A 23,661-nucleotide genomic window follows, 5' to 3' on the forward strand; every position below is an offset into this window, starting at 1 on the left:
GCATGGCTCTGTTCCCGTGCTTGTCACTGGGGTAGTTTGTTGTTTATAACTGGAAGTGATAGACAAAAGGAATTTTTAAAATCTTGTTTTCTTATTTCTGTTTGATAAATTCTGTAATTTCAAGGAAAGATTTGCATTTCTGTTAATTTTGGTTTAGTTTTTAGACCCATATGACTGGCTTCAGCATGTTTTAAGCAGCAGGTTACCTGCCTAGAAAAATGCATCTGTGAACTACGGATGCGGCATTAGCCACGAGAATTTGCAGTGCATCACGTACAGTGAAGCAGATGGACACTACGGATGGGTTAACAGTGACTCATAAGATATTGTCTCAAATAATGGATTTTTTTTTTCCTAAATGGCTTAAAAACCCACATGCTTTGGGGAGGAGAGCTCCACTAGCTACTCTTGCAGAGCATGGGGTATTCAGTAAGGTCTCCAGAGCAGCAGCTATAGCCTTGCAGAGGGGTAAGCATCCCTCTTGCATGTTTAACTCATGCTACGTTTTGTAACAAAGACGAACAAGAAAATAGAAACTGCCCCAAAATACCAGCCCCACACTGTTCTGTGAGAAGAGTCACAGCCCACCCTGTACTTTCTATGTCTGTTTTGAGCTCTTATTGCTTGCAAAACTTGAGCAGCTTCCAGTTTAGTCATTTCCCCTTATCAGGGAATTCAGATGAAATTACATTCCTACCGGAGGCTTTTAGAGGTATATAAGAGTCCTGTTTGCCTTTACAGGAGATGTATTTTTCTGGCAACTTTTCGTTTTTTCCCAGCCAAGTGGCGGTCATCTGCTCATGTCCAGGGTCCACAACCCCTTCAGATTTTCACTGCAGACGTGGCTCTGAAAACGAGCATTTTCTCATCCTGTTCCCCAGTTACCCAACCTTTTCCCAGGAGAGCAGAGACAAGGCAGGAGAAAGCAGGGCAAGCCCCCTCTCCACAAAGTTTATTGAGTAAATACTTAACCAGCTTCCCATTATCAGGAAGGGGACCCAGCTGACACCAAATCTTTGCTAAATTGGGCAGCAAGAACTGTACCTAAAGCTAATTTTCTAAACAAAGTGGTAGCTGCCTGCTTTTAACTATCCCCCAGAAGAGCTGTCTGGATAAGGATCAATACTCACGAGATGAGCAAGCTACTGCTGTTTATTACCTGTGCCTGGAGCCTCCGACAGCTACCAGCACCTGGCTGTGTTCACTGATGATCTCTGCACTGAAACACTTGCTAAAGAGAGAAAGCAAACAGCAAACAAAGGGGGTCGGCGGGACCCCGGAGCAGGGGCGCAGAGGAGGAAACGGAGCCCTCATCCCGCCTGGCTGCAATGGGGAAAGGGGAGGGATGGAGGCATCACACCTGGACGGGGTGCGGAGGAGGCACAGAGCTCTCCTGGGTGACCTGGCCCACATCCCCCTTTGCATGGGGTATCCTCTGCCCCCACGTCTGAGCCTCAGCTGCCGCAGCCCCCTCCTCTCCCACACTACCCCCCTGTTTCCTCCATATGCCCCCAGCTTCATCCCGCTGCTCGGCAAGCCATCGTCCTCTCCCGGGGCACGCCCAGGCCCTGTTAGCAGGGTGCTCTCCCTTGGGGCCCTCCTGGCAGCCTTTGCTACATGCAGATGAAGGTGCTGGTGAGGCGAGCAGGTGACACAACTCCCCTTTTACCAGGGTTGTGGAATTATTTGGGCATAAATCAGTGCTGATGGATTGCACCCCTATCGGTGCCCTTTTAGGATCGTAAACGACTCTGGTCAGGTCAGAGCTGCCAGGTCACATTCACCAGAAAATAATAATAAAAAAAACGTGCCAGGATTTCCACCATTTTACTTGGCTCATAAGGGTCACAGTCACCCAAACCGTGCTTGTCTGCGTGCCCAGCAACCTTGGTGCAGAGCTGCTGAAGCAGAAAGAGCTGCCTGGCCGCCTCCAACCCCAGCCTCAGAGCAACCTCCAGCGGCAGCGAGCTGTTCCCGCAGACGCGGCACCGACGCTCGCCGCTGGGAAGCCCAGCGTACCTCTTCCACCGCAGAGCGAGGCTGGCCCTTTGTCCAGAGACATACAGGCAGAAATAATGTAAGACCATTACCATTTCCATTAAGGCACTGGGATAAAAATCTGCTTTCAAAAAATTAAATTGTCAGTACTTCCCCGTGACTCATCTAACAGCCAAGATGCGCTCCTGGCACAAAACCAAACCCGTCATTCACTGAAGACCCAATTAAAAAGAAAAAAAAAGGGGCAGTTATTAGTTTAAAATTTTGTGTGAACTTTTTGCTGGTTACTGGTGAAGCCACGTACTCATTGAGGTTCAAGACTCAGTGATACTGCAGCACTGCCTAACTAAGCACAAACTCAAGGATCTTTGCTATGTAGAAATGGAATTAACCAAGCAGATATTTAGCTTTGCAGTACATAAAGTGCTTTATTGAGTCAAAGTCTGAACCACAGTCCACTGACATCAATGGAGGACCTTCTGAGGACTTTGGGTTTGACCCACAGAAAGCCATCTCTGCTCGTCTTTTACCACGACAGCCACACATGCTCTTGGAAACAGAGCTTACAGCAGCAATCCACAGGGTATCGTCCCATCTCACGTGTGTCTTTTTTATTCTCTCATCTACATACCGGGTTTTGTGGAATATAGCTCGGTTCAGCCTACCCCAATCAAGCAGCAGCTTTTACCAGCGGGAGGTACACACTCTGCAATCCAGTTTCACGGACACGTCGCATGCAGTAGGAGAAATTAGTTATAATAAGTAAAATCAACACCACCAAAGGTAATCAACATTTTATTTATAAACATACATTTACTATAAAAGCTGTTGCATTTTAGACAAGTTTTCCTAATTTCCAGAGGCATTTTAGAATAAATAAAATAAAGGAAAGATTAGCATAATTGGTATTCAACATTAGCCACAGCTAGGACAGCAATCCTTGTCCTTGAATGGACATGCAGGTAAGGATGGTCCCCTTCTGGTTCACCAACCTTTAGGACATTCACCGAGAACTACAGATGTACTGCATCAGTAACACTACATAGCAAGAGCAAGGAAAAAATACACCATGGAAAACGGGGTTGTGAAGTACAGGTGGGTTATGACACCTGCTCAGGTTCTCTGAAGTAGTAAGAGGCTAAATAAATTCTGAAACATCTAAAACCCATTACATACATTGTACTTGCTTACCAATAATAAATCATTTTTTGCAACAAATACATTTACATTGTAGTTCAATTGTAGTAAAGCGTTATTTTTTTCTGCGTTCAAAGTTCCTGATAAGAAATGTATCATATTTATGTGCTTAAACTGAAAAAAAAAAAGGGGGGGGGGGGAAGATCAGCCTGAATGAATCTGCCATGTAAGACTCCAAAGGAAATATAAAATCAAATATAAGCAGCTAGCAAGTACAATTTAGAAAACTGTTGAAAATTATTCTGCGCTGGTGAATAGATGTTCACGAGGAGGAAAAAATAGTTGTCTGAGAAAGCTGCTTCATTTTGCTGTACGTACAATCAAACTCGACTAAAACATGCATATATGAAACTAACTGATAGACACTGGGATCAATTTCCAAGCAGCTTCCGAGACCCAGTGGTGCGTCTGCAGCGCGACACGTACCCCCGCCCCACCCCTCGCCCATGCATTTTCGTCCCAGCCCTTACCCCTACGCGAACGAGAAGCAGCTCTAACCTCTGTGGCAACCAACCCTTTTCTACACTTGGGGACCGATCTGCGCATCTAAACTCGATCACGTGGGTGAAGCAGTGTTAGCGACTCATAACAAACAACTGATCCACAAGCATGCACGGTCGTGTTTAAAAATCAGGCCCAGACATCATATATTCACATATCCTTAATGCAGCGCATGGAATTATACAGATGTACAAAGTCGGTTATAAAATCTGCTTCTTAAATTTCCACGTTACGCATTATTTGTGGGAAAATGTTATGATGACCACATGCAAAGTGTAAGCATCCTGGTTATCAAAACCCTTTAAGAGTAAATCATGCAGATGGCTAATCCAAATACTGGACATCACTTTTATTTCCAAAACATTTTTCTGATTATTTATTTTTTTAAAAAATATTCCTCAGGTGAAGTCCACGAAGGACTTCAGGTGTTTGGATTTATTGCATCCATAAGTCATTGCTGACTGTGTGCAACAGCTTTGCATTTTCTAAGGCACAATTTTAAGGAAGTTAACATGTAACTTCCCAGCAGAGAGTCACAATGTCCTCCAGTGACAACATCGTACGTGGGTTTTCCATGACACGCAGTTTTGCATGGGTATGCAACTCACACGCAAGCAACTGTGTAGCGTTTAAATAAATAGTTGCTAGCTATAGAATAACTCAAAATTATTGCGTCCCTAATAACCGCTTCATTTCCATTTACCAACACATCAAAAGATAATGGATGTGCACATAGATAAATCTCTATTAATTTACTTTTATCACGGTTTTAAGGCAGAAGCAGTAGATTTTTTTTTCCTCCATTTTAAGTTGCATCACGAACTGCTAAAATGGGTTATTTCCAATAACCGTTTACCAAAAAGTGCTAGGATATTTTACAATTGCCACACATTCCCTAACCTTGTCTGTGTATTGTAGATAAAGTGACACAGCTCTGACCGCTGCTTCAATGAGCTGCTGGATCACTTTAGTAAGGAGCACGTGCTTAATCAAAAAGCACAAAAGGAAAACTGGCCCAAACACAGGCAAGTTAAAGTTTTTTCTCCTACCGCTGCCAGCCTCCTCCCTGCCCACCTTCCACACTCCCGGCTTTTGCTGACTTTATTCGGGTAGTGTACGGAGGAACACAGGCTCAAGGCTGTTTAATTCCCTGCTCTGGAGGGCACCCAAACCACACGTGTTTCTCTGCATGAGATTTCAATCAACCGTAATGTTTGCAAGTGAGCGAGCAGATCTCAAACCAACTCAGACCATCAATGGGCAAGTTACACGCCAAAGAAAAGCTTCACCAAAGCTTCACCAAAGCTTTCATCAAACCGCAGCTGGGAGACTCGCAACTCAGCTGTGTCCGCCCACTCAGCCGCCTCTCCCCCACATCACCTTTCATCAAGTTTAATAACAACACGGGCTGCTGAACTTTGTAAGAAGGATTGCTCCTGATGGGAATCTTGCCATCGTTACCGGCATACAGTCTTTAGGTTTAATGAAGAAATCTTTATTGGAGAGAATATTAAGCTATAGTCATGAACATTACTTGAGGTACACAAACAAAAAAATCCTATCGCTAAAGGTGCAATAATTTATTTGTATAACTCCTACCCTCCACTGAAGGTAATATAAACACAAAATGCTTCAGAATTACAGGATGTATTATCAAACTAGTCTCTGTATAAAAAAGGTTATAGCTTCAGTTATAACAGAGAAGTCGTGCTGTGATGTTTAGTTTTTCAAATGCACTGATTAGATACTATCTTAAAATTACTTCTCAGCTCAAGTTGGCATATTCTATAAAGGTTCTGTAAACTTAAACTTTTTAATTCCTAGAAATATTAAAACAAAACAGCTTTATTGCATGTTTATTTTCTTATTACTTTCAAAAGAACAAGGTAACAGACTGGAAATCATAAACATACCTGAAAGGTGGGATTTTTTTTTTATAGTACTTAGGCTTTGCCTTCCCAAACACGGTCATACATATTTTTCTCATTTCTTAAGAAAGGGAAAAAACAACATATTGCATTTTAAAGGAGCAGGTGCAGCGTTTTTATGAGTTTTTCAAAATCAGATGAGAGCCATGATGTCCATGGATTCAAGCTCTTACAAGTGATTGTCTGCAGGCAGCCGATACATACGAGAAGAGAGTTCCTTCTTGAAAATTATTAGGACTGAAAGTCATGTCACAATGTAGTTGGCTGTCCAGCAGCTGGATAAAACAAAATGAAACCAAGTCATTAGTTGACAGATTTTAACAAACATACACAGGTTTCTCCTCGTACGATCTCTACAATTCAAAAAATACGCATCTGGAAATACCTATTATTTGTGCCCTGCTTCTCTTTCTTCCTGCAAAGCTGGGGCTCTAACTGCAAAGAAGGATTCAGCATAACTCCAGTGGAAATATATTTTCCATGCCACATGGACAAATGCATTCTGCATGCACTTTTATTTCATTTTACTCCCAAAGTACTTGTGGGTATATTTACTGTCAGGCTCTGCAGTGCCAAAATAGTAAAGCAAAGGACTGATGAGTCATCTTCAGCTGTGCCTGGGTTGCGTTACGTGGTAATACAGGGCCCTTGTCTTATTTGGCCATACAGGGAATCTCATGAATTTACTTCTTGCCTTTGACTTTGACACTCACAAACCTGTAACTATTCCCCATGTTTGACACTGAATACCGAGTTCCCTTCCTTGTGAGGTTTTGTTGTAGAGAAATAACCTACCGATAAAACCCCATCCATTTTTATTTGAAAAACAGAAATATTTTAGACCCTGGACCACTACATAATCTTTAATGCTCTTCTCTCTTAAGGTTTTTGATAATTTATTTTGAAACAGAATCACCCACAGTTTCAAATAAGCTTCTGGCAGCCAAAACATTTCATTGAGATGTCCATAAGCATCTCAAAACAATACTTATTAATTCTGGGTTGGTCAGAGACCGTCAGTTGTGCGCACTGCTGCACAGGTTTTCAGATGTAGCCGTGGGGGCAGGAAGGCACGAGCTGTACAATCAGGCAACTGATTTTATATGTAGCATCAGACTTCCCAGAACTGAAAGGCAAAACACTGACATTGCACCAGTTTGTTCTTCATTTCAGATGTGGAGTCTGTCAAATTCTAGTGAAAAATGAACAACTAACCATATTTGCAGTTCTATCAAAATCAGTCCCTTTGAAACTGTCAACAAGAGCCAGTGTAACTTAAATTCAACTAAATCATATTTTGAGATTTTGCATGAGGACTGGACACAGCAGGAAGAGGCAATTTGTAGGAAAAAAGACAAACCCTTGCCATTATTATTCTTCAGGAACCATACCTTTCCTCAAAACCTATTCCCTCTGTCATGGACAGGGTTACCACTGTGCCAGGTATGTACAGATGCAAAAGCTTACTGCACGGAACACTGTACACAGCTCTGTACTGCATTTTCTAGCACCGCTGCTGTAGAAATGATGATGGAGGGGGTGATTTCTACAGCACATAAACTGATAAATAATTTATTTGAGCCTTCATCTATCCTTGAGGGACCTCAATTTTTATTTAAGTAAAAAGGATTAAGAAGAAAAGAAAAATATGACTTTTATCACCTTCCTCTCTTTTTGTGTAAAGATGGATGTGCAAACATGCATTTTAAGGGTCAGGACCTCATCCGCATGAGGAAAGTTTACAGTATCAACCCTGAAGCAGAAGAGCTATTTCTAAATGTGCCAGGTTAAATAAATAATAATAAAAAGTTGCTAACATTTCTTAGAATTAAAAAAAAAAAAGATCACAAAACAAATGGTTATACAATAGCACCCTCTAGCTCTGCTGATAGGGAAACATCTGTCTCCTGAAACACCAGAGAAAAAAATATTCTGCTGGCAAAGATAGGTTGGTACCTTTCCTACTCCTGGATTTCTACAGCCACTGCTTTTGAGAGAGAAGGGAAATAGTAAGTGAAAAGAACTCTATATCTCCACTTATCAGTTAGGACTGTAGGCAGTGAATATACTGAACAGAAACATGTAGCAGGAAGGCAACAATTACTCCCATGGTTTTTTTCTGTGTCTTACTGTTTTCCATGAAGTAGAAAGCCAGTGTGAGCACTGCCCATCTCATACCACTGCTGACATCAGGGTGAAGCTGAAATGCTCTAGCAATTTGGTATCAGTCACAGAAATCCAGGACTAGGTAGGACATTCAAGTGACCTGCTCTAAGGCAGAAAAATGCATCAAGTTTGTTTTCTGACCTGCAATTGTTTGGCTCATTCTTCAAAACTTGCAGCAAGCAACACTTTAGCACATGTCTGGGGAGACCACCACAAGGATTCATTATGAGTTACAGAATGTTCCTAGTATTTTCCTTGACCATTTTGTCTGCAAATGGAGGCCTGGAGACATAAAAAATGGGAACTTCTCCAAACAAGGCCCAGAGCCCTAGACCTAGTAGAAGTATCTACATTGTCGCACGTGATGTGACAGATCCAAACCTTCATGATATTCACTGTGTGTGCACAGTGTAGGAGCTTATATTTATGCACAGAATCAGCCCTTAAGTCTAATATTGCTGAGCAGAGATCCTCTGGGCAAGGTTTAATGGGCTTGGAAATCTTTTTTGATAGAAGAGGATGATTAAAATAGCATGGGAAGGCTCCACTTCCCATGGTGAAGCTATGCCTGAGTGGCAAAGCCATTTCAGCATAAGGGAGAAAACATTTCTTCTAGGAGAAAAACTCATCAGTTAAAATCTTGGCAACATTATTGTTAGAGTTCACTGTCCTTTGGACAGGAGTTGGTACTTACTTCTGGATCGGATATAACAATCGTTGCAGTTAAGAAGACCATTTCTAATCCTGACATCTGTCCCACTTGCTGCATCTCCCAGCTGTCCCTTGCAAATGCCACACTGTCAATTGAAGAACAGAGAAAGTAAGAGAGACCATGCCCTACTATCTATCACAACTCTCCCCAAATATTGACTTGTTTCAATAGTTCTTGGAACAGTGAGAAAAAAATAACCCCCAGAACCCAGCCCATACTCCTAGGGAGCACTGCAAATCAGTGAAAGGTTTATTTTAGAGCCAACAGTATTTAAGACTGGATTTCAGCTGTCTCCACTTATACAGAAGTCAATTCCAGTGATTTTAAGGGACATCTGATTTTGACGTTGCATTCCAGAGCCAGCCCGTTCGTGCTGGACAAAGCTTAGAGAGGCAAGAAGTTTAGTTTGGGTAAATGTCTAAAATCAAAAAAGGCTTCATGAATGTCTAAAACCAACTGGGACAAAGATAATGGAAATGGACACTTTCTGAGTTCTCTGGAAAACACTATCTTCAGATGCTCAAGAACAGTCGTGAGGTATTTCTGTTGAGAGCTCTGGTGAAAGGCCGAAGACATTGTCCATTCCATAGTCAAAGCTTTCCAAACACGGGTCAGATCAAAGATGGCTTCGGGACTCACCAGGGGTTTTTTTTTGGGGGGGGGGGGGAAATAATCACACAGTAACTGATTTTATATTTAAAAACAATGAGTACAGCTGGGAAATTATATGATGCTTCCCTCTTTAAGTGAGAAAGCTAAGTTTGCTTGTTAAATCATGGGTTTTAGTCCAATTAACATGTCTGAAAACAAAATAACACGTTAGCTGCATTACTTCCACTTCTCTACAAACACACACACACACAAATACATAACAAACATGCGAATCCCTTGGTCCTCTCATTTTCAGTTTCACATCTACAGCCCTCAATATACTCTCTCATCACACTGTGCAAGACTTGAGATTTTTCTTAATAAAGCAAGAGACGTACCCTGAAGCACTGAATATGGAAATAAAGACCAAGCGTTTCAATAATCATGGCAGCTCCTTTTCCAAGAGGAAGCCCACAGGTAGAACAAAGCTTCTTTCCGCTGACAGACCTAGGAGACAAACATGACTTTAAGAAAACAGAACAGCAGCTGAAGCTAAAACGTAGCCAAATGTTGACACAGGTTTACGGAGAGGGACAAGATGGGAGGAAGGAGCATTGGGGGGTGTCACATAAATACACATTGACCCTTCAATCATGTTGCTGATCGGCCTGCACGTCTGCCTTGCAGACAAGCAGGCAGAGGACTTAAAATGCTTGAATGACAGCAGCTCAGATCCATTTCCCTGCCAGCCTGCTGTGCTAGATCAAGGGAGATGCAAGCCTCTTAACAGAGACCCAGATGGCAGGGAACCATGCCTGTGGATTACCTAGACCCAGTCAATGCCACAGCAATCAAAGCAGATATTCACACAAATTACCCGAGTCAGACTCTCACCCTGGAAATTTTTCAATTTGTCTCCAAATGGGTTTGCTTACTGCAAGTCAGAAGGCAGGGATGCTGCTCTTACATCCAAATAAGCTGGCAAAGTCAACAGCAGCAGCATAACTGCAGCACCAGAGACCAGGCATCAGGCACTTGCTAACAAATTTTAGTCTATGCTGCTGCAGCTACATGCCTGTTAGTACTCCAACTAGTTCAAGTAAAGCTGAAATCAGATCTCCATCTGCAATGCAAAAATACTTCACCTCTCTCCTTAAGCTTCAGTCCTGTCTAGACCTTTGTAGTAAATCAGTTGTTTGATGACAGCTGGGTGAGGGATCAGAGCCCCAGGAATAACTGGTACCCTTTTTCATAATGCTTTTAATGGCAGTGCAGGTGCATACTTCTATGTGTTTCATGCTCTCACCCTTCTCACTCTCTTTTCCTTCTCACCTGTCTGCCAGCCTGCCAGAATTGACGTTTGTCTAGTGAGATGAACAGAAGGGATCCTTTGTCATTATGTGTCATCCATGCTTTTTTCAGCCAGGGCTGAAACCAGGAGAGAAACTTTGGGATACTTCATGAGTTTTGAAAGGATGGTTTGATGAAATTGTACACAGATAAGCAAGTTTACAATATCTTGCTTTATGGTTTTGGTGCAACAACATAAAAAGCCACCAACAGAGACAGATCTGGACTGCATCATGATAAAAAAAGCCATTAAAAAAAAAAAAAAAAAGAGAGAGACAGAAGCAGCAGAAAGACTCATCATAACCAGAAAACTGTCCTTGTTTCCATCTAATCTCTGTCACTCCTGGGCCCATCATTCTTTATTCCACCATGTACACTGACAGCACAGGCACATCACTGTCTTCTTGCTTCACTCTCATTTTTCCTTTTAGAATAACTTCCCTGGTTTCTTCTCCTCCCCTACAACCTTAAGCCTTCTGCTCACATCCCTCTGCGTTCGTTAGTTCTTGAGTCCACCTTTGTTTTCACTTCTCCACTACCAGAGTTAGTACAATGGCAAGTTAAAGTGTTGGATCAAAGAATAAAGTGCTTTGGGAAATTTTTTGAAAGAAGTTTTCTAATCTTTTAGTGGAACAACAAATTACATCCCATCCATTGTTTCCAAACCTAAGATTTATTTCAGGAAAAGATTTTGGAAAAGGGTCTCAGATCAGGATATAGCTGCTAAATAATATGAAGTAGCTATCATGACTAGCTACATGTAGCAACAAATGACCTGCAATCCCACCAAAACTGCAGTTACAATTAGAAAGAACAGAAGAAATTGTTCACATAAAAAATTCCTAATAGCTTAATGTCAATGCAAATGGCAGCGGAAGGAAGGCTTTTCTATCAAACGTGAAGAAAAATGTTATTCAAATAGAACAAAAACTTGCTATGTTTTCTGTGTTGTATTACTTTACCCTATTTAATAAGCCAGCTGATTTTAGTATACCCCAAATGATCAGTGGTTCTATCAGGCTACAGTTAACATATATTTAGAGCTGGTACACATATCTCACTGGAAGCTGCACATCTCATTGCCTGGGAGAATCAAATCTCCAGGAGATCAGCATGAATGTAGGGGAAAAAAAAAAACACCAGCAAAAAAGCAAAATGCGTTTCAAGTTTGGAAATTAAGGGAAGGATTTCTTTTTAAATCAGCAAGTGTTGAAATGTCACAAATGGTGACAACATCTAGAGTGTACCTTGCTCCTGAGCATGTGACCATTCACAGTGAAGACAACATCCTTTGGCTTAAGTGCTCTGAACTCACGCTTTACTGCTTACTTTGACTGGGGCTTATATTATCCCATTTCAATTTCACTGAAATTTCAATGATCAAGCAGAGTCCTACAGCTGCTTTCTGAACTGTGTTATCTGAAAACATAACAATACTGCTGAACTAGGCAAGAAATACAGGAGAGGGAGCTACGTGTTTATTCCATGGATGGTTATGAATTGCAACATTTAGAAGAATTAATAGTGCATCCATATAACAATAATGTGATTTACACTGCAGCAGTTCACCAGTGACTACAGGATGTATTTGGTCTGCAAAATTCCTTATTGACCTTTTGTACCTGTTGGGTGACTGACTCAGAGCAGCAGGAGAGCAGGGAGATGATGGCCCAGACTGGAAGTTCTCATGATAGCCCGCCCTAAAATACAGGAGAGAAAATGCATTACTACAGCTGAAGAACGACTAAAATCAGAGGTTTTGTGCTGAGAAATTCCAGCTGATGGACTTCAGGATTCCCAGCTCTAAAAATTTTATCCAAGGAAAACAAGGTATAAATTCGCTGTCCACTGCCATTTTGATACAATGAAAAATGTATCTGACTGGATACAAGCTTCACAGAGGTAACATATCTTGCAGGAGACTGTGTTCATATATATGCTAATGAAAACAGATGTTCTTTTCTCTTTACAGAGATACACTTTTTGCAAATATTAGGTAAACATATCCCTTGTTTACTGAAAGAACTGGTGTTACTTTTTAGTAATGCTCACTCAAAAACACAAGGCAAAGCACCAGAGAAGAAAAAAACCTCACCAAATTTACAGCAGAAAGAAACTACAAATCTCTATGTATCTTTTAAAGGCTATAATCCTTAAAGAACTAGAAAGCAGCAACCAATGTGCGTTTAGAAGCTGGGGAATGAAGCTCTCGGATACCAGCTTCAAAGAGGCAGACTTCTCCTGACATTCCCACCCTGATATTTAGCCATTTACTAGCTATAAATGTTTGTCTTAGGGACTTAAAACAAATGAAACACATGAACAGTTACGCAGACCAGTGTTTAAAGACCTAAGGAAACAGAAGACAGAGTATGGCAAGCAGGAGGTGTCCTCCCTCGTGAAACTAGTTACTGGGGTACCCGTAATGAGAAACGAAGTGGATAAACAGCAGTCTTGGTGGGAAAGCCAGGAATCGAAGGTGTCTGCAGAGTGCAGGACTACCCATGAAACTTAACTGATAAAGAATGCTGAGTAGGAATATGAAGGAGAACAGAGTGAGCAGGACTTCTCAACCTCTGTCATAACCTTTATTTTACATTCTCACCTCCTCGTTTCTCCTGCAGAGCTTGGCTGTTGTCCCGCACTCTGGCCCAGGAATGATCTCTGCCGAATGTCCTCTGCGCGATGCGGGGACTGCTTCATCAGCAACTGCTGATTCCAGGAGACGTCTACAATGGGAGGTGGGGAAATCTCAATACTTGTGATAAAATGCTTTTGTCAGTACTTATAGACCAGCATAGTTTGTGGGCACACCATGAAGGAGACATGAGATGTACTGTTACTTAAAAATAAGTTCTCAGAAACCCCACACAAAGTCAGAGACAGCTCTGCTACACGAGAAGACATCTGTGGGACAATGTCCCCTTGCATTACCTTCACGTGCACATGACCTACCCTGCTGCTGAATCTCAGTTTCTGAAGAGGGAAAGGGAGAGGTCAAACAGCTGTCCACAAATAGCACTTGGGAAAATAAAGTATTTCTGTCCTAAGGAAGGCAGCACCAGAGAAACAGAAACTTCCGTGGTGCCTGGAGATCCAAACTTCTCAATAGCAAGAGTTAAGAAGAAGGTGGTGTAGTCACTGCTCTCCATAAGCCTACTGATAAACAGATTTCTTCCCTTGTAATTTCCTTCTGTGTTTCAGATGGTTGCACAAGGCTCAGTGACAATAACAGCCTCCCAGCCATATGCAATGACCTGTGATACCCAGGCAGCCGACCATCCCATCTTTGAGACAGAGCACACTACCTGGATCCTTCCAGGTGAATTTTGTGGCTCGCAGGCTGGGGAGGGCCTTACCCTGTTCTGCACCAACCAGCTCGTTTAGAGGAGAAAAACTACTTCATTGGGGCCTACGAAAGGCCTGTTACCTATTTTTGATATCAAGACAAAAAAAATCCTAGTCCTGACTATTTAGGGATTTAAGGAGAGACCAAGGATGTTAAGGGGCAAGAAAGAAGCTGTCAGAATATTTGTAGAGAGCCAAGCTGTTGAAAAGAACCTAGAAAAAAAGCCTGATTAGCAGAAGTTGTTAAGAACTGTCAAATCTTTGAAGTTTGTTCAATCAGTACTACAAATCCACAGGGATGGATTTCTGGGCAGCATCTTCTGTTACCTTTATTTGAGAAACCTTTATCAGAGCACTAAGAACATAATAAAATTGTGGACAGGGAAAGCAAACCTGCTAAGTTTAACAAATTGAATTTGTGTTTGGAGCAAGTAGTAACACTGAAACCTTTTTTATACATAGACATTTCATTTTTTAGAATCATCAATTTTGATGCTAGACTGAAAACAAAAATCTAAAATTCAATTTCTTTAGTCCTACTTATTTACTCTCCACTGTTCACTTGCATGAGAGAATGATGCTGAATTAGTGAATATGCCTCTTTTTAGGGTGACCCTGTTGACAGTAATGCTTTGGGGAAATTCCTTCATTCAAAAAACATCAATGTTTATGGGAACTTAAAAAAATCTATACATTTTAAATGTCATCAGACATTTCTAATGACAAAATTGAGACAGGTGTCACTTTAGACTTGGCTTGGAATGGTTATACATCACAGGTAGTGATTTTTACTGGACTGAAATGGACATAAAGAATCTAATTAGCTATCAAAACACAAAAGAAATGTTGGAAATATGCTCTCTGTATCAAGATAAATCCTATATGTATGTAAGATTATGTAAAAGATGGAAGATAATTGTGTTTAATTACTACTGTGAACATGCAGGCCTATGAACGAGATTCCTACCTGCAGCTGAAATGTTCATCTCTGATGAAAACAAGATGATTTTAAATTTCACCTTAACATATTTATCTTTGCTAACAGAAAATAACTTTTGGATCTGAGACATTCAAATTTTGAAGATATATGCATACTGTTAATGTCCAAAATTCTTTGAGTTAGATTTCAAGCCATTGTAATACCTGTGAGATTTCTATTTGGAAAAGAATGCATGTGTATGAAGAGTCTTGACTCTCACCCTGAGTCAACGGCAGATTCAGCCTGGCAGGTGAGCTGCGCTCCATCACCGGCACCTGGTGCTCCTGTTCACCTCCTTTCAAGATACCCGTCTCTGGGTGCACTTTATTTCCACTGCCAATAAAAATAAGTCACGTTGTATAAATAATGCCAGCAAAAATGCCACCTAGAATATAATGGCAAATTATATATCAGTCTATTTTTTGCAATATCAGTCTATTTTTTGCAACAAGATTTTTGTTATTGTGTCAGCAATGACAAAATAATGAGGATAACCTGTCATGAATTATCGAGTCTCCAAACATGCCAAGTCTTCCCACTTCCCTCACACACTACCACTTACATGCACTAAAGATCATTCTGAATTTGTAGAAAATGGCTTCTTTGCCAGAGAAACACCTTTTCTCAGTGTTCTCTATCCAGTGTTCAGCATCATCAGATGCTTCTCATCTTTGTGAAAGCTGTTATTAGCAGTTGGGCAAAGACCAGGACTTTGAACGCCATCTGGCAAGTTCGGGTACGGCACTTCTGAGATAGCCAGGCAATCTCACACAGATTCTGAGTGAAAATAGCTACTGCACTTCTATGCCTCCAAATGGCTTGTGAAACTTGTACACAAGACAGTGCAGTGCTGCACAGAGATGTCTGAGCTATCTAAGCTCTGACCTGGTTGATGCGACAGCCTTTCAGCAAAGCCGTATACTGAAAAGGCAAGCCTTCTGATATGCAAAACTAGCACTGCTCATAGCCATATATGCGTAAGCCTGTGGCAAGTGAATATTCATTGGGATATATTATACATATCACCAGGCCACTAGATGCTGATGCTCCAGCATTAATCATGGGCAGATGTGACATCCCAGAACGCTACTGAACACAAAGCTCCACAGGGCTAAGAAATGCTTAGGCTTGATGCATACCTCTTCTTTTCCTGCCAGAGGTCATTTTCCTTGCTTTTTGGAGATGGTATACTGTCCTGCTCCCAGAGCAGCTTTTTCTGCCTTGTAACTTCTTTTTGTTTGCCTTCCTCTGGAGAGCTGTTTGAATCAGATGTGTTCTAGAAGAGAGCAGGGGAGGGAACAAGGAGCTTCCCTTGAATTCGGCATCAGCACATGCATGAGAAAGGCACAGGCTGCCCCCAGATATACCGTGCTGACACACCTTATTATCATAAAGAACATCTCACATTATACAGTGGAATCATTTGACCTTGGTAAGGCTAACTTTGGATTTAACAAAGACTTCAGCTAAAACAATCAACTAATTGTATTAAATTGAGTGCGAAACAAAAAAGTGCAGGACTGACCAATTATGAGATGGTGTTCAGGATGACAAAATAAAACTTGCCGCTACGCATTTTTGGCAGAAATCCTTGAATGACTTTGAGAGTCTAGACAGTCTCCCATTGGACTTGGAAGGACTCTGTGAGGGACCTCAGCTTCTTGACTCTGCCAGGAGGCAGAGCATTACCCACATGCTCTGGGCATTCTCAAATGGCAACACAAGTACTACTTCGAAATGGTACTGGAGTGGGTCATACCTGGCTGGTGGAGCTTCAGTAAGCCATGGCATGAGATCCTTCACTTCTAGGTGCAGGTACTGCCCTCAACATGGCATAAGCAACTCCATCCAGGAAGTTACTGCTACACAGCCATGTGGAAAAAGGGCCATGGCTGATGCCCCTGCACAAGGATGAGTGATAAGAGGGGGCAGGAGGGGTGAGAGGAGAAACAGATGATACAGTACTCCTAATCCCGGAGTTGAATGGAAAAAGGCAGATGTCGTCTTTGGTGTGGGTGCCTTGGGCAGGAGAAAGCTAAGTCTGGGAATCCCACATCTGTTCTACTGATCTCACCTGGGGTATCATTCTCTGATCTCTGGCAAACATTTAATTAGATGCTAGATGCATAGAGTTAAACATTTTGTGCCACATAAGCCAAAAGAGAGTAGAGAGTAAACATTCCTCTGTTCATTTTGCTGCTTTCTAGGAGGGATGGTGCAAGAAAAAAGGAGGAAAGTGGGGAGGCAGGATTCAGTTTCATCTCAGATATGCTTACAGCAGTGTCTTACACTCAAGATTTTGGATGCAGGGAAATCACTTCAGATTTTGTTGGCTTTGAGAAGGTAGTTAAAACAAATAGCAACAGGTGATTGTTTTTTTTCACAGCACCAGTTAAAGAAGAGAAGCAGCTGCAAAGAGAGGAAGTATCACCCTCTGCTCTAGCCCAAAATAGCATGGTAGCAGTTTGCTTGGGCGTATGGCTCTTCAGCTGTAAAAATACACAAACTACAGCACTCTGAGGTATCACCAGCTATGGAAAGGGTCCAGGGAATACTCTTACTCTTCCCAGACTTTGTTAGCCTTTAGTGAAGGATGAAACTTTGCACTTTAGATAGCTTAGTCTTTATTGCCTTACTAATCCATGAGAAACTCACCGCTGTCTTGTTTCCTTCAGTGGTAGAGGAAGAGGAGGAGAGGAGCTCAGCAGAGTTTGAAGAAACAATGAATGGAACTACAGTATCCTCAATTATCTTACGTTCCTAAAAAAAGAGGATCAGGAGAGAGCACAGGTTAAAAGCACAGAATGTCAACTATGAGCTTAAAAAGTAGAATCATAAAGTTTGGCTACACGCTCACATTTATATGGCTAGATAAGGACCTGTGGTACCAAGAATAATGGTTAACACCTCAATTTTTGATTTGCTTTAAGGTTTTGCACTCCCTTTCCTTTCACCGTAACCATCTTTGAGATGGGACGTCCAAAACTGGAAAGAATATTCCACTTGGGATGGCACCACTGTTTCTCAAAACATCAGTCTATTACATTTAATATAAAAATATGGTACATAAGAAATTTCTTCTGAAAGTTGAAAAAAAAAATTCTTGTTCAGATCACAAGTATGGCCCTCAAGCACAGATGATAAGACATCAATTTGTATAATGTACAACTAGTCAAACTGAAGACACAAATATTTTCCGATTTCCTGCAATAATGACCCATATACAACAGAAGAAAACCACTATCTTCTATATTGTTAATACTCTACAACTACAAGCTTTGAACATTTCCTGTGATTTTTTTTTTAAAAACAAGGCCAGTTTACAAAACATCTACATGATCAAGCCCAAGGCAGACAACAATTTCATCTGGAGTTCCACCAAGTCCAGACACCAAGTATACGCCAAAACACACAAGGCTCTGTCTCCAGAGGGAAGTCTGAGCGTGCCCAGACAGAACCACACTGACTCACTCTGACTTGCACAGCAATTAGACACCTCCACCTATGTGGAGGTTCTGAGGATACCTGTCTAAATATTTAAATATTTTTCCTCAGTGCCTATGGTAGTGTTTAAGAGAAACAATCCTGAGAATTCAGCCTTGAGAAGGCTTTTCATTAACTAATCTAGGTATGGGATTTTTTTAGTTATGTAAGTCGGTGCATTTAAATACAAAAAAAGTCAATAAACAACCTCCTCCTTTGAGCCTTATACCTCCTCGTAGTATCTACGCTCCTCCTCTTCAACTTCTCTCTGGGCCTTTTCCCATTCCTCTTTCAGCTTGTCCTGCTCCTTCTGATACTTCTCCTGTAAGAGGATACAAACACAGGTAAATTCAGAGCATTCTGTATTAGGAGTAAATTCTGTAGTATCTCCACAGTGAAAATGAACCTGCTAAGAGTGGTTTAATCAGAAACAGGATGAAATAGGCAGATAAAAATTTGAAACATCCATGGGTGTCAGGAAAAGCTTCTTTTCTTCCTCTCCCCACTTGTTTCTAGCACTTACATTTAACACCTTCAAACCATGAGGAACTTTTAACATACTAGAAGTTTAATTTGTTAGAATTTTTTAAATCTTAGGTCAGAAATGAAATTTATGCTCAACATTTTCAATAATTCCTTTTTTGTTATACAGTATTTAGAGTTCCAAAAAGCTATCACACACCCCAAAACACTTGGGGGTGGATTTTACATTAATAACTTTAGCAAAGTAGCATGTAAACAAGCAGGTTTTGCAGATACTGGTACTAATTTAAGAGAGATGCCAGTACAATTAATGAATGATGAATACCTGTGCAAGTTTAAAAGATAAATGAATAGTGTGTAAAGGTTTGAAGAGGGTAAGCTTATAATTAGCGAAGTAGTTTATTTTCATCCTTGATGGAATTATTTCTTGAGAATTGTTTTCACACAGTTTTGCATGAAAAAGTATCTCAAAGAGATCCTGAAAATTGTTTGATAGAACTGGTTTGAATATGGGGAAGAATGGTGACTTCCAGATCCCTTTTACACCAGTTCCAACTTCTGTTCAAATTAGAAACCACATCTGCCTAATCCAGAAGAGATGCATTCACTGTTGAGAGAACACCCACATATGCCCGAAAAGTTATGATGAGAATTTTACACCATTTTAAGAGGAAACAACCATATTAGCTAAAAAGAAATAATCTCAAGAAAGCAGCAGAGAGACAGACAAGTCATTCTTAAAATGTGAAAATACTCCATTTTATTATTCTCCATCCTTTGACAGTTGTTTGCTCTTCTGTTGCATGGAGGAAAGGTATGATTTCTTTGGGACCAAACTTAATCACAGTTTCAAAAGATACTACTGACTGACAGGGAAATTCAAGTTCTCAGGGCCACTGCACTTCTCCCAACTAGGACACAAAACCAGACCTTTTACAGCTTACTCTACCACTAGACAAAAACAGTGGTTGTTTTGAGGGTGTTTCCCCCCTTCACAAAAAGACCTCAAACCCTTTGTGTCCAAATTTAGCTTGACGTTTTCCAAGAAGAACCTGTGAGCAAAGCAGAAATCTACAAAAATCTATTAAGACCGTCATTTTAAAGAAGAGTTGCATAGGCATCAGGGTCAGCAAAATACCAGTCTTGAGAAAGAGGCTCCAAGTAATTAAGTCTCACAGTCTACGCTCAACATACTTTAAATACAGTTGAGGATCAACATTTGGTTTAACTCCGCACTGGAATGCAAAACTAAGTGCTTTCGGTCTTTCCAGGGAGCAGGGAAGGGAGATGTTAAGAGTGCCCAAACCACAGAGAATGTGTGTATATGCTCATGTTCTTATTCATCTGCCACAGAATTTGCTCAAGCATCCACAGAGGATGTGGAAGACGTGACATGAAATGCCCAACTTTTGTCCAAAGGGACAATTCAACACCTGAGCTACACGGTGGAAGAAATGTAGTTTCTTCCTTACCTGAAGCAAGCGTTCTTGCTCATGCTGCCACCTTTCCTGGCGCTTTCGCTCTTCTTCCGGATCCCAGGACCAGGAATTGAAACGCTTGTATGAAGGAAAACCAAGCTATTAGACCTACTTCACAAGGCTACCAAGAAAGCTGCAGTTCATCTGGACCACCCCTGGCAGCTATGTTAAAATGGGAAATTGAGAACTAGACAATGGGTCTCTCAGTTAGCAGATAATATTCTTAGCTTCATTGACACTTGGGATTGCCCACAGGTATCCAAATGATAAAATAATAATTTGGTTTCCAAAGAAAGGCTTGGGAAAATTCAACTGGAGGGGAAAAAAAGGAAAAAAGATCTGAAAGAAAGCTCTAAGCAGCACTGAACAGAGATACCTGCAGGTACTCAAATTTAAAGAAAATCTCTATTTTTCTTTTCTGTAATCTTCTGTGCAACATGCAAAGCAATTTGTGATTGTAAAATATATTCTCACATTTCACATAGCTGCCAGCACAACAGCCTATAGCCTTGTTCTAAATTTTTATCCATAATGAAATAAAATCTCAGGCTTCAGTAAGGATCCCATTACATGATACATTTGCATGTTTAAAATCCTTATAATCAAGGGCAATTTTAGACACTTGATGTCATATTCCTTTCCACTAAGAGTCATATTAGAATCTGATAGTAAGAAATTATGTCTATTTTTACGTGACAAACAGAATATGAAATACTGTATACTTCAGTTAGCATTTGTGGTGGTTTGGTCTTTTTTTTTTTTTCATTGGGGAGACAGTAGAATTGTGGTCTCTAATTTCCATGCATTTAAAGTAGAATGGATAACTTGGAGTTACATATTATTTTGAGATTATGAAGCTTTAGTGGTTCCAGCAAATCAGTACTATATAGCTAGCATTCCTTCTGGGCAAGGGAAGAACACATAAATTACAGATTCAGACCAGGTCTTGATTTGGGTTGCATTTTTTCTCTCTCATTTCCATGCAAAAAAAAATTTCTCATGCTGATTTGGGGATGTTACAAGACAGTTTGCATAAAAAATTCACTTTTGCTAAAGACGTATCTCTAAAACAAACAACAATGCAAAAAAGGTACTCACGTTTGATTTGTCACCACTATCAGAATCAGCTAGTAAAAAAACAGAAAAAGGAAAAATTAAATTTAATACAGCAAAATGTGCTTAGCCTGCAATTAAAGCTATATTGTATCTGTATAAAAAAGCTTCATGTTAGTTTCCTATTTGCTCCCACAACCAAATGCAAGGACGAATCGCAAGCAAATAAACCAGAAAAACAGATTACACCCATCACCAACAAAACTACTTTTTATCTGGGTACAGAGGAGCACAATATTAACTAACATCAGGTTCTACTCTACCACTAGCTAATGCTATCTACTTCTGGCCACAGACGTTAGCAGTGTTCAGATTCTGAGTGTTACCTACTTTGATCTACTTTTCCCTTCTTGATTCAGTGCAAGGAAGGAAAAAGCACAGAAAAGCTAAAAGGATGGGACTACACTATTCGAGAGCCACAGTTACGAAGAGAACCATTGCCATTTTCTATCCAAATGTCTTTGAATTAGGCTGATTTAAAGAAATTAAGGAAAAGGTATTTATAGGCAGGTGATTTCATTTGGGTGCCTGAAACCAGAGCATCACAACAACGTGCAACCCAACAGCTCTTTGTCAACTGTGCAGCAGGAATAGACACTTTCTACGAAAGCAAGAGGTAGAACAAGTTCCCCGTGATCATCGGCTTTCACCCCAGCCCCACGTCCGAAGACACCTACGACTGGAGGCAGCAGAAGGGCTGAAGCTGGTCTTAGCGCCGCATTTACCTGACTGCGAGAAAAACTGTGAGCGTCGCCAGTTGTTGCGAACCCTAAGCGGAACCGCGGCCCCGCGGGGCGGCTCTGCAGGCAACGGCACGGAGACAAAACAAGAAACACAGCGTGGTCAAAGGGCGATGACGGACTCTCAGACCCGAGCCGTCTTAGCCATGAGAGGGATCTTGACTACAATCGCTTTGGCCCATCGCAGCTAGTTTACAATGGACCTGCAGATCACACGGACTGCTTGTACATAAATGCTGCTGTTGTAACATGGCACCTAACCTCACATGAGAGCCCTGGCCAACCAATGCTAGAAAAGGGCAGCCACCCCTTCAAGTCTTTGCATGGTGCTCGCATTCATTCCTATTGCAGATACACGTTTTAAAGGATTCTGGGATTCTTTCAGTGCTTTACGTGCTGTGAACACTAGAGAGCAGCCAAGTGTTTCAGCATCACTCAGAAAGCAGGCGAGAGACCTACAATCTGTTACTTGATGTTTGGATTGATTCATGCCTAGCAGAAAATGATGTTGTTCTCAAAGCCTGTTTGGAAAGCACCCCCCACTTAAAACAAGTGAGACTTCTATTCCTTTTCAGACAATCCTGTCCTCCACAGTGGATCACCTTCAGTAGTTTCAATCTTGAAAACACTAGGATAATCAGTATATTAACTATACATAAACTAACAACCTAGTAAGTTCTCAGGCGGAAGAAAACTTCGGATGATTTTTTGCTCTCTTTCTTTCACAATACCTAGAGATATGCATCTCTAAAATCAATATAAAATCAAACTACTAAACACTATCAATCTCAAGCAAAACTTTGTCATGAAGGCAAAAAAAAAAGTTGTGCTTTGCAAGAACTCATGATAGGCACAGGACAAATCGAGGGATGTGGCTCGATACAGGTATTGTTCATCTATGAACGGGACTGCCACACGAGCAGCTGAGTGCAGAAGTTATCTCCAGAAGTTTTTATTGTGAGATAAAACCATTGCTAAGCCATTTTCATCTGTGAGCAGCAGTACTAATAAAATATAATCCTCACTGACATTATACAGCTTTTATTGCTAGGCCAGGTAAGTGCAAGACAGGGCTCTCCCTGTACCCCTCCATTGTGTCACATTTCTGTTATTCTGTTTAAGGGGAACAGCCAAGAGAGTCCTTTGCATCACAGAAGCCACACTACCAATATCAGTCAGGTGAAAAACTAGAAAATAACCATTTTAGTTTCAAAACCATCCAGGTCATTGATTAGGCACTTCTCCCTGAATACCACACACACATATACCCGGTTACTGTCCAGCTGAGTTCTCCAAATGCTCTTTGCTCACCTTGTAGACCAGAATTCTGCAGAGTAACTTGGCTGGTCTCAGGTAGTTTCTTTAAAAATGGCAACACTACACTTCCCTCTTGTTCCAGGGCTTTTGGTTTCATCACCTGTTCAGACTTCTGGGAGACAAAACAGCATTCAAAAATCAGCATGTTCAATCCAAGGTTAACTTAAACCCTTTCTACTTATTTTCTGAATCAACATTATCAAAGATGAAGCCTCTGTCTCCAGAATTACAACATGGAGTTGCAGTACTGAAGTCCTGGAAATAACTGGTAGCTGTT

At 41.1% G+C, this 23,661-nt stretch overlaps 1 protein-coding gene across 1 annotated transcript in view; it reads right to left on the bottom strand.

Annotated features, from left to right (window-relative positions):
- Window positions 1–2,780: 2,780 nt before the first annotated feature.
- Window positions 2,781–23,661, bottom strand: part of LIMCH1 (LIM and calponin homology domains 1) — a gene marked incomplete at its 5' end in the record, with an annotated part of 185,854 nt that continues 164,973 nt past the window's right edge. The window contains 13 exons of the mRNA XM_082316561.1: window positions 2,781–5,899; window positions 8,485–8,587; window positions 9,492–9,600; window positions 12,057–12,143; window positions 13,049–13,172; window positions 14,991–15,103; window positions 15,910–16,046; window positions 17,426–17,530; window positions 18,483–18,575; window positions 20,209–20,292; window positions 21,313–21,341; window positions 22,053–22,127; window positions 23,379–23,484. Of these exons, the coding sequence (XP_082172687.1) occupies window positions 5,874–5,899; window positions 8,485–8,587; window positions 9,492–9,600; window positions 12,057–12,143; window positions 13,049–13,172; window positions 14,991–15,103; window positions 15,910–16,046; window positions 17,426–17,530; window positions 18,483–18,575; window positions 20,209–20,292; window positions 21,313–21,341; window positions 22,053–22,127; window positions 23,379–23,484 (1,191 nt within the window). The 3' untranslated portion in view covers window positions 2,781–5,873. The remainder of the gene's footprint in view (window positions 5,900–8,484; window positions 8,588–9,491; window positions 9,601–12,056; window positions 12,144–13,048; window positions 13,173–14,990; window positions 15,104–15,909; window positions 16,047–17,425; window positions 17,531–18,482; window positions 18,576–20,208; window positions 20,293–21,312; window positions 21,342–22,052; window positions 22,128–23,378; window positions 23,485–23,661) is intronic.

This window comes from Platalea leucorodia (genome assembly GCF_965183815.1).
Source record: "Platalea leucorodia genome assembly, chromosome: 6".
NCBI lineage: Eukaryota > Metazoa > Chordata > Aves > Pelecaniformes > Threskiornithidae > Platalea > Platalea leucorodia.